At 38.5% G+C, this 11,886-nt stretch overlaps 1 protein-coding gene across 1 annotated transcript; it reads right to left on the reverse strand.

Moving 5' to 3' along the window:
• Window positions 1-10,671: 10,671 nt before the first annotated feature.
• LOC102965226 (olfactory receptor 10AG1-like) lies at window positions 10,672-11,640 on the reverse strand. Its single transcript, XM_007088772.2, has one exon. The coding sequence runs from the start codon at window positions 11,620-11,622 to the stop codon at window positions 10,672-10,674; it is 951 nt and encodes a 316-aa protein (XP_007088834.1). The 5' UTR covers window positions 11,623-11,640.
• Window positions 11,641-11,886: the final 246 nt, after the last annotated feature.

The raw sequence follows: 11,886 nt of genomic DNA on the forward strand, positions 1-11,886 counted from the left end.
TTAGAAAAAGAAGCCTTCCTCAAGCTGATAAAGAATATCTATATTACTCATCTATTGCTGCATAACAAATTACCAGAAACGTAGAAGATTAAGTCAGTGCCTGTTTACCATCTCACAGTCTCTCTGGGACAGGATTGTGAACAGGGTTTAGCTGGGTCCCCCAGAAAGCTGTGAACAAAAAGCCTTGGCTGGAGCTGGGGCATCATCCGAATGCTTGACTGGGGAGGGATTTATGTTTATGGTCATTCAAGTTCCTGGCAAAACTAACTTATTTACCATGGTAATAAAAGGGCCTATTTCCTTGTTGGCTATTTGCCAGAAGCTGTGGCAACTTCAGATAAGAAATCAATTTTCTTGCTATTATGCTGATTGGACAGTCAAACTATTGGCAGTGGTCCAAGAGTTTATAAAAAGGTAAAGATGGGACTGATGATTGGCCAGAGTACTAAGATGACTGAATGCCTGAAGTCTGAGCAGCTGTGCCCATTCTGAGCTCTCATCTGTGATCAGGGATGTCTTGATAAGGGACAAGAAGCAACTGTTCTGGGGAGCTCCATCATGTGCAATGGTTGAGATGTTGTCTCTAAGTGTAAAAAGTCCCTTTCCTGTACATCCAGTTGACTCCAGTTGCCCCTAAGTTATCCAAAATAACTCACTCAGCACCACGGTTTCTGCCAAGGGACTGAGCACGGGAGGCCACATACTCCTGCAAGTGGGATATACCTGTGGGTCCAAGTTTGGTTTTATCCTGTAGCAGGGAGGCCTCAGCAGCCTCCCTAATCTTGTGGGGGTACTGTTTCCATGACACAAAACAAAGGGGAGCAGCTAAATATAGAAGGACATGGGAATAGGGCCTGTGAAAACCCAGGTAACTCTGCACCCACAATGGCCACTTTAATGGTACCGAGCATGGAGCTGAGGAGGGCAGTTTCTTGTATCAGAAGTCCTTGGGACACTTATGGCCACCATTGGGGATCCAGACTTTCTAGGACCAATGGAGAGGTTGCTAAAACCTCTAAATGAAGGACACTCTGGGAGGCACTAACAGGACAGCCAGTTGTATCGTGACTGGGACGGATTTTAGAAACTTTTTTTAAAGAAGCCCTATTAACAATGAGCAGGTAAGCACATAAATTGTCTTAAGTAAAATCAAACATATATTGCTTCCAGAATCCCCAAAGTTCTATAAGATGTTATCTGTGTTTTAATATTGTGAGTGCTAACATGATTAATAGCTATTTCTTTACAGTGGCATGGATAGATAATCTCTGGTCTACCAAATAATCTTCAGGGCTTTAACTGAGTTGGTGGGGTCTTTTACTGTGTAAGGGATAATGGTCCACCCCTTTTTATGAGCTCCTTAGTAAATGTTTATGAGCTCCTTAGTAAATGTGTGTCCTAAATTATTCTGTCAAATGAATCTCTTTGGAGGAGGACACTTTATACATAATATCATACCTATGTTTGCAGAGACAGTTGGATGTTGTTAAAATCTTGCCTGAAAAAATTGTATGTGATGGCCGGGCTACTGAGATACCCCACGGATGGCCAAGCAAAGGGAATTATATCCTTTTAGAGTTGAAGGCAAACTGTTTCTAAGAGACTGTCGAAATAGGCACTAAACAGAACATATTAGCCAAAACTACAGCTTCAAAATATTTAACAGTAGTTGTTTGATTGAGTAAGTAATTTCAATAATATTGCACATGGGGACCTTAAAGAGGGGGAGCACAGTATTAAGGCTGTGGTAATGTCATGGCATCCATTATTTCCAAGTTTAAAAACAGGTCAAATTAGGCTTTAAGATGGAGAAGTAGTGGGGATAATCACCCCTTCTCTAAATAAGTTTTGTACAATACGTTTAAATCCTTAAGGATCTCATTTTATTTTGCATTGGGATATTTTAACTATTTTAAATGTGTGGATACTATGAAGAAAATTGTGTACCCCTAAAAAGGCATACATTTAAGCTGTGATCAGTGTGATGGTATTTGGAGTCGGAGAGTTTTGAAGGTATGTTAGACAGGGGTCTCCATCAGAACAGAACCAATAGAAAAGATAATGATGGAGAGAGAGAGAGAGAGAGAGAGAGAGAGAGAGAGAGATAGAGAGAGAGATGAGAGATGACAGAGACATAAAGACATACCCAGAAAGGAAGAAAGAAAAGTAAAAGGAAACCCTGATTTGTAGCATTTGATAAATTTCCATGATGTAAACATCCCCACTGTTCTTAGATGAGGGGATAGAACTAGAATCTATCACCAGTGCACCTGCTCCAGAAGACGTACTGAGGCGGCTCTTCAGAATGAAGGAGATGATATAAGAGGGAAACATGGAGCACAGGTGTCTGTGTGTGCTCACACACACAACTGAGTACAGGTAAAACTGGGGAGATTGGTGTGGGGTGCCTGGGGAGCTCAGTCAGTTAAGCATCCGACTTCAGCTCAGGTCATGATCTTGCGGTCCGTGAGTTGGAGCCCCGTGTCTGGCTCTGTGCTGACAGCTCAGAGCCTGGAGCCTGCTTCACATTCTGTCTCTCTCTCTCTCTCTCTCTGTCCCTCCCCTGTTTGCACTCTCTCTGTCTCTCAAAAATAAGTAAACGTTAAAGAAAAATTCTTTAAAAACTGGGGAAATTGGAATAAGACCAATATTGTATTCATGTCAGTATTCTGGTTTTGATATTATATTATAATTTTGTAAAATATGCCAAGAGAAGAAACTGGGAAAATTATAAAAATGAGCTCCCTGTGTTATTTCTCATAAATTCATGTGATTCTACAATTTTCTCAATTTAAAATATTGGTAGGGGGATGGAGACATCTGCTTTTTCTTATTCCTGCAATCCTGTTCTCTGATGACACCAGAAAGCTGCCATATAAATCTTACCATAATAAAAAATATCCTACTAAGATAAAAATTTATCTGTTAAAAGAATTAAATAAATCTTACATTTGAAAAGAAAAAAAATGCCCAATAATCTAGGCTTCCATGATAAGAAACTAGATAAATAAGAGAAAAATAAATCCAAAGTAAACAGACCAAGGAAAATAACTAAGATTAGAACAGCAATCAATGACATTGAAAACAGAAAAAGAGCAGAGAAAATTAGTGAAATAAAAAGCTTGTTTTTTTGTAAATATCATTAAAATGGATCATAGATGTAAACATAAAAGTATAACTGTGACTGTTTTAGAATAAACATAGGAGATAACCTGTGACCTTGGGTTAGGCAAAAAATACATAAACACAACCCCAAAAGCATGAATCATGAAGGAAGAAAAAAAGAAATTGTATTTCATTAAATTGAAATTAAAGTTCACTATACATTTACCTTATGTATTTACCCGAAAGTCCCACTGTTGGGTGTTTATCATAGAGAAGTGAAAATTTGTGTTTACACACACACACACACACACACACACACACACACACACACACACTATATATATATAGACAAAATCTTCAGGGTAGTTTTGTTTAAAACAACTAAAAAGTGGAAACAACATGAATGCTGTCCATCTAGGAAATGGATAACAAACTTCAGTACCTCATACATTGGAACACTACTCAGCAATTAAAATGAACAGACTCTATTAATGCATGCAACAGCATTGTAGATGCCAAATGCTTTATGCCAAGTGAAAGAAGCCAGACTTAAAAGATTTTACTGTCTGATTCTATTTATATGACATTCTGAAAAACGGAAAGCTATAGGGACAGAGGAAGGTTGCCTGGTGATACCATTGGTGGGAATTGTCAACTGCAAAAAGGCAACAGGTGAGAATTTTGGAGAGTGCTGGGACTGAGCCTTAATCATGTTAGTGATTATACACCTCCATGAATGTGTCAAATCTCAGAGAACTTAGACTGAAAAGAAAGAATTTTACTTTGTATATAAATTTAAAATTTACTCTGTGTAATCTAAAAATAAATCTTATAATGCTACCAGTTGACAAAGGCATCACTAAGAGGCTGTATATTCCATTTCCTTGATCCAGTCTAAAGATTATATTTTAACCCCATTTTACAAACAATCTCTCTTGGAAACTCCATTTAAGAAACTCTTTCCAATGTCAGCCTGCATATTTAAAAATAATCTCAGATACTGGAAGGAGGTCTTTCTTGCTCCCCAGAACTGACTTTTGTTTGTCACGGACATTCTCAAGTAGTCAACAGAGCCTGTAGAAACGGGCACAGACAATGGTGAATGATAGAACAGAGCACATATAGTTTTTATGTCACAAATATTACTAAAACATTTGCACAAACTGTTAAATTTGTCTTATATTTCAAATATAAGAAATTGAAGCCCATCAAGTCAAGACGATAAATCATACTTCCTTATGAGACCATTTGTCAGTATTTAGCAGACTTTATCTTGATGATGAAATATTAGTTATAGGAACTTATCATGGTTGCATGAATGCTCAAAGGAAACATAGATTAAAAAGTAACCACAAGTCAGTACTGATACAGGTACTATTTAAAAAAAATTTTTAATCTTTATTTTTGAGATAGAGAGAGAGAGGCAGAGAAAGAGAGAAGGAGTGTGAGTGGGGGAGGGGCAGAGAGAGAGGGAGACATAGAATCTGAAGCAGGCTCCAGGCTTCGAGCTGTCAGCATAGAGCCTGATGTGGGGCTCGAACTCATGAACTGCAAGATCATGACCTGAGCTGAAGTCGGACGCTTAACCGACTGAGCCACCCAGGTGCCCCTGATAGAGGTACTATTAATCATAAGATCTTGAAATAGTTTTCCTTACTTTGGGATACTCTTTCAAATAATGGTGAAGACATCATATTCTTTGGAAGCCAAGGAATAAAGAATATCTGTAAAATCCACAGATTTAGCAATGTTTTTCTAATGCCAAAATCATCCAGGAGTGGAGCAAAGTTGATATTAGACACAGTGAAATATATTTCTTTTAATGTGACAGATTTGTGAAGGAACTGCTTCCAAATCATCCAATGTCTGGCATATGATTTAATTGGAAAAGCCATACCTAGAGAAATACACACATCTTTTCTTTGAAATCTCAATGGGTCACTCTTAGACTTTTTTTTTTTTTTGCTACTCTCCTATTGATACTTGGCATGTATTAAATTTTTGCCAAGTACTAATAAAATGTGTTTGTATTCCCAACCTTCTATATCTACAGAAGTCCATACAACACAAGATGTCTTAAATACACGTGAAGTGAAGAAAAGCATCCTGTAAACACCCAAAGTGTTCAATCTTATCACACTCATTAAAAGTACCAAGAATTTGCATTTCTGAGAAACATTGCCTACCACAAAAAGGACTTCTGCACAAGCCGAGAATAAATGAAAGAGGTACTATTCACCGCCAGACATTGTGAAACATTAATATTGTAGGTGTATTCTCCTTTAGGGTTGTATTTAGGCATATACAATAAAACATATTTATCTGCTTCACACATCAAAATTTCTGGGGAATGGGGGAAATAGTCTAGGGCTTTTAACATGTATCAGAAAGCCCTGTTTCTCTCATCTTCCTGATTTTCCATTCTTAGATATGATGTCTGCAACCTTTCAGGAAGGAAAGAAAATGGAAGCAAAAGATAGAGCCACTAGCTGAGATCTACATTTATCACCTCAGTCAACATGGAGTCATCCACTCATACTTAGCTGGAAGGGGGCTGGGAGGTTGAGCGTTTAAAGTCCTCAAACTCTGTAGTTACATTGGTTATAGGATAGAAGATTTACTTCAGTATATTCTGAGGCAGGCTACAACATCTCCCATGTTATATGTGAATCTCCGTATTCGTTTTCTATTGCTATTGTAATAAATTGTCACAAATGGGTTGACTTGTAATAACTCACTTTATTTTTTTTAATGCTTATTTATTTTTGAGAGAAAACACAAGTGGCGGAGGGGCTGAGAAAGATCAAGAAAGAGGATCCCAAGTGGTCTCTGCATGGCCAGCAGAGAGCCTGATGTGGGTCTTGGAGATCATGACCTGAGATGAAGTCAGATGCTTAACTGACTGAACCACCCGGGTGCCCCTAATAACACACACTTATTATCTTAGAGCTCCGTGGATCGTAGGTGCTACATGGGTCTCAATGAGCAAAAATCAAGGTATGGGCAGGGCTGCACTTCTTTCCGGAGCTCTTGTGAGTACTCCATTTCCTTGCTCTATTAGACAATTAACAGAATTCAGTTCTCTGACGTTTCAGGACTGAAGAACTTGTTTCCTTTCTGGCCATTGGCCAGCCAAGTAGTATGCTTAGCCTCTAGAAGTCACTAGAGAAAATAGGCCACGTAGTACTTTGTGACTGAAAGCAGTATGTTAAAATCTTTTATATATCCTGTAAAGGCACATATTTTTCATATGTCATACCATCCCTTGATAAAATAAGCTTTTGTAAAATATAACTACTACATTCCTATAGGTAACTATTCTTATTTTTCAAAGTTCTTTATTTTGAGAGAGAGAGAGAGAGAGAGAATGTGTGTGTGTGTGTGTGTGTGTGTGTGTGCGTGCACGCACATGAGCGGAGGAGGGGAAGGGGCAGAGAGAGTGGGAGAAAGAATACTAAGCAGGCTTTGCATTGTCAGCGCAGAGTCCGATGTGGGGCTCAATCCCATGAACCATGAGACCATGATCTGTGCCGAAACCAAGAGTCAGTTGCTTAACTGACTGAGCCACCCGGGTGTCTCTCTCTGCTTATTTTTTAATAGTGTTTTCTTCAGAGGAACATTATGTCAAAGTTGTCACTTTGTTGAGAAAACAATGTGTAAATAGCCCTTGGAAAGAGGCAATCTTCTACAAATAGTAACACTCATCCAATACAAGTTTAGACAGGAATGTGCATGTTTCCTTTCTCATTAAATATACATATTCTTGATGATGTATATACTGACACCTATTTTGACATAACAATGTAAATCTTTAGCAAATGGCACACCAAGTTATATACTGCATTCCCCATATGTTGAGTGGCCAGAAGTCAGAAAATGGCACTATCTAGAAGACTGGTATAATATAAAAATCAGGAAAAAAAAGAAGGTGCATGAGAATAACTTCTTGGTCTTTATATCAAAAAAATGTGTGGAGCCCTCACTAACAATCATGGGTTAGTCAGAGAATTATGTGTAAGGTCAGATTATCAATTTGATAAGCTAAATATAGTTTGTGGCTCATAAATTTCAATCAGCCTCAATTATATTAGCCATAAGGGATATCATATATAATTAAACGAATCCACGTAGTAATTTCCAGAGTCTGTCTCATTGTGAATTAACAGACTGGGAAGTCAAGGGATACAAAAAGAGAAAAAACAAAGGTTTCAAGGAATTTTGTAAAAGTGTTAAGGAAGTCATAATCATACAATTCTTAATTGACACTGAGTTCATAATGATAGAAATGTTATATTTCATTCGAGTGTTAATGTATATTTAGCTCTGTTCCATAATCCTTGTTTAGATGAGCAAGGAATTAAGTAACACATTTTTAAAAACTGAGCATAAATAAAGTAACAGGAAAATAATTCTAATTTGTAGATAAATAGGTTTTATTCCCTAAGTAATTCATATTGTGGAATATCCCATTCCCTCAAAAATAGCCGTATATTGATTATCTCTATGTATTTGAATATAAAATACAACACAGCTAGTGATTTCCCTGAGAAAAACAGCCAACACTACCATTTTTGGTGCTTTAAACTCTTCCAAATGCTTCTCCATGCCAGGTATATATTGATCCTTATAATAATCCTGGGAGTTAATAGAAAATAGTGTGTTTTTCCCATTTTATTTATTGTGAATTGTTAAAGACAAGACAACAGGCCCAAAATAGAGTCGCTTATGTTAAGCCCCACAGCACCAAATGAAAACTTAGCTCCAGTTTTGGCTTTCCCAAAAATGTAATCTAAAACCACTCAATCAAGGTAATCAAGCTTGGTAATCTGCCTGATATATCCCTCCATGCCTTATAAGGAAAGTAATTTTGCCGTAACCAATTCAATTTTTGCCTAGCATAACTTCCTTGTTCCTGCTTCTTCCTGCCTATAAAGTCCCCTTGCCTTGTGTAGCTCTTTGGAGCTCCTTCCTACCTGTTGAATTGGATACTACCCAATTCATGAATTACTGACAAAAGCCAATAATAACTTTAAGATGTACTCAGTTGAATTGCTGTTCTTTAATGTAATGAAAAAGTAGCTAAATGAATTGCTCAAGATATGGGTAAAGCAAAGATTAAAATTTAGTTGTCTGAACTCTTGGGATAACACTATTTCCATCATATTGTGATTCGAGCTTTACTAAATGTCAGAAACAGAAAACACCACCACTCGTATCTTTATCATCACTATCATCACCATAATTATCACCATCATGGGCTTTATCATAACCATATAAAAATTGGTATATAAAACATTAATGGGGAGGGATATAAACACATATACTTCATGGATAAAATGCCTAAATAAATAAAGGTAGTACATTATGTTAGATTGTAGAAGATGTAAAAGGTTAATGACATAAAATGTAGCCATCTAAAAAAGAGGCAAGGGGCACCTGGGTGGCTGTGTCGGTTGAGTGTCCTACTTGGCTCAGGTCATGATCTCATGGTTCATAAGTTTGAGCCCTGCATCGGACTCACTGCTATCAGTACAGAGCCTGCTTCGGATCCTCTGCCCCTCCTCTACCCCTCCCCTGCTCATGCTGTCTCTCTCTCTCAAAAATAAATAAACACATTAAAAAATAAAGAACGGGAGCTAATATTGTTTTATAAGTATATATACAATTACAGCTAAAACTACTGAACATAATAATTGTCAAAGAACTACTAACAGAAGTCTCAGAGACAGATGCACTCAACAATCTCTTCATGCCAGTGACTGGCTTGAGATCTGGGATTGGGAGACAGGCATTTGTGGTTCTATTGACAGGTGATCCCTTTCCTTGATAAAACCAGTTCAAAGGTTTAAAAATTTCCAACATTTTAGAAAGGGTGGAAGGCATAAAGGAATAGGCACACTAAGGTAAATGCTACTGTAAGGACTTTGCATAAATCTGAAATAACCTGTAACACATTCCTTCACTTTCAAACTCATGGATATTTTATTTTCTTTAAAAATTTTTAACGTTTATTTATTTTTGAGAGAGAGAGAGGGAGAGAGAGAGAGAGCAGGGGAGAGGCAGAGAAAGAGGGAGACACAGAATCTGAAGCAGGCTCCAGGCTCTGAGCGGTCAGCACAGAGCCCGAAGCGCGGCTCGAACTCACGGACTGCGAGATCATGACCTGAGCTGAAGCTGGTTGCTCAACCGAACTTATGAACTGTGAGCTCACGACCTGAGACGAAGTCGGACTCTTAACTGACTGAACCAACGGACTAAGCCACCCAGGCACCCCATAGACACTTTACTTTTAAAATATGAATTGGCATAGGAGTAGCGGTTCAGAGTTCTATTAAAGAATAAATGAAAAAAATTAAAAGCAAATTACTTTGAGGCCAAAATTATTGAGTTAAACATAGAAATATGTTCAGGGGTGCCTGGGTGGCTCAGTTGGTTAAGCACCTGAATTTGGCTCAGGTCATGATCTCACGGTTTGTGGGTTCAAGCCCTGAGTTGGGCTCTGAGCTGACAGGGTGGGGCCTGGAAGCTGCTTCAGATTCTGTGTCTCCCTTTCTCTCTGCCCCTCCCCCACTTGCACTCTGTCTCTCTTAAAAAGTAAATATACATTAAGAAATATGTGCAATAACTTCTGGCTGGAAGTTACTAGGAAGAAAGTGAACTGAATGTAAGATTTTCTTTTGGTATTATGATCGGAGTGATTCCACGTTGTTGCATAGTAGGTTAAATAAATATGCTTTCAATGTTTGCTGATGCTCCGAAAGCTCTTATTTGGCCAAAAATCTGAGGTATATCACAACCATATTAATTCACCTATTCACTTAGTAGATTCACTCATTCAACATTTATTGTTTACGTGCCATTTCCAGTCTCTGACTATAGAATCAAAGAAAGTTTTTCATTATTGTTGTTTAACTTTTATTATTTATTTTTGTGAGAGAGAGAGAGAGAGAGGAGAGAGAGAGAGAGAGAGAGAGAGAGAGAGAGAGAGAGAGAGAGACGGTGAGCACGCACGTGGAAGAGGGGCAGAAAAAGAGAGAAACTCTTAAGTAGGCTCCATTCTCAGCACGGAGCCAGACTCAGGGCTCGAGCTCATGACCATGAGATTAAGACCTGAACCAAAATGAAGAGTTGGGCACTTATAACCAACTAAGCCACCCAGGCACCTCTAGAATCAAAGAATGTTAACAAATACAAGTGTGAAGATTGAAGAAATTATTTAGGTAAATAATCTCATACATTGTTTAGCGTAATCAAGTGAAAAATCTTGAAAGATGGAATTCTATTTTATATGAATTTCTTTTATGTTCTAATTTCATATGAAATCTGTGGTGCACATTACTATTTTATTCCTGAGTTGGGATTACTCTTTAGGCTTGGAGCACTGAAGACAGATTAATTTGCCTGGTATGTGTCCAAGCACAATAAATTGTAGGCTGGATACAACTTATTGCATCTAGAAGTCTATCATAAGCTGAAGTGGTTAATTCCTTAAAGGGAGCGTAGAGATTTGAAATGTTTCCCTGATACCCGTGTGGCGAGCGGCTAAAACGTGGACAGCTAAACTCATCACACCATTTTTTTAAGTAATAGTTTTCTCAGGGCTGCAGTCACATCCTTGTTCCTAAGACTGTATATCAGGGGATTAAACATTGGCGTCACTGTGGTATAGAAAAGAGAGAGCAGTCTGTCAGTTCCTGCAGAATGATTGGACTTGGGCCTTAAGTAGGTAATGGTAGCGGATCCAAAGAATAAAAACACGACCAGCAGGTGGGAAGAACAGGTGGAAAAAGCTTTGGCCCGTCCCCTGGCGGTTGGCAACTTGAGAATGGTGGAAATGATTTTGCTGTAAGAGACAAGTATCAACACAAAAGGAAGTGCAACAAACAACATAGCTACTACATAGACCGATATCTCATGTACAAAGAGGTCCCCACAGGCTAGCTGGAGGATGGGGGGTATGTCGCAGAAGAAGTGGTTGATTTGGTTAGAATTACAGAAATGCAGAGAGAAAATCTGACATGTTTGTCCTATCTGGACTGGGACTCCACCGATCCAGGAGCCAACAGCCAGTTGGATACACATCTTCTGGTTCATGACTAGAGGGTAGTGCAGAGGGTTGCAAATGGCCACGTAGCGGTCATAGGCCATTACTGCCAGGAGGAAACACTCAGTGGCTCCCAACGCGAGGAAGAAGCACATCTGGGAGGCACAGCCCAGCATAGAAATGCTTCTATCCTGAGTCCAAAGGTTCACCAGAATCCTAGGGAGAGTGACGGACACGTAACAGATTTCCAACGAGGAAAGATGCGCCAGGAAAAAATACATGGGTTTCTGTAGTGCCTTGTCAAGCCTGGTTATTGTTATTACGAGGCTATTTCCAATTAAGATAATAACGTAAATGGTGGAGAACACTCCAAATAGTAACCGTTGGAGGTTTGGAAGGTCAGAAAATCCCAAGAGCACAAATTGCTTTATGGTGGAAGTATTATCATCTGCTTTCACCTCTTCACACTTCATCTGTGGGAATGATTTAATCAGAAGTGCAGGTCACTCCGATGCCTTTGGCTCTTGTTTTCTTCTGATACACAAAGAGGATGGCATGCTTCCCAAGTTTCCCAGTTACCTATTAAAACAAATCTATAACTTCCAGCGCTCTAAAAGTGTGGTGAGGTGTATTTTTCATTATTATTAAATAAATGTATTTGTAAGAAGAAAAATCCCCCTAGTCTTTTTTTTTCTGCTATGAATTATCATATTTTTTTTTGTTTCTGAAGATATGTC

Source organism: Panthera tigris, chromosome D1, assembly GCF_018350195.1.
Source record: "Panthera tigris isolate Pti1 chromosome D1, P.tigris_Pti1_mat1.1, whole genome shotgun sequence".
NCBI classification, from domain to species: domain Eukaryota; kingdom Metazoa; phylum Chordata; class Mammalia; order Carnivora; family Felidae; genus Panthera; species Panthera tigris.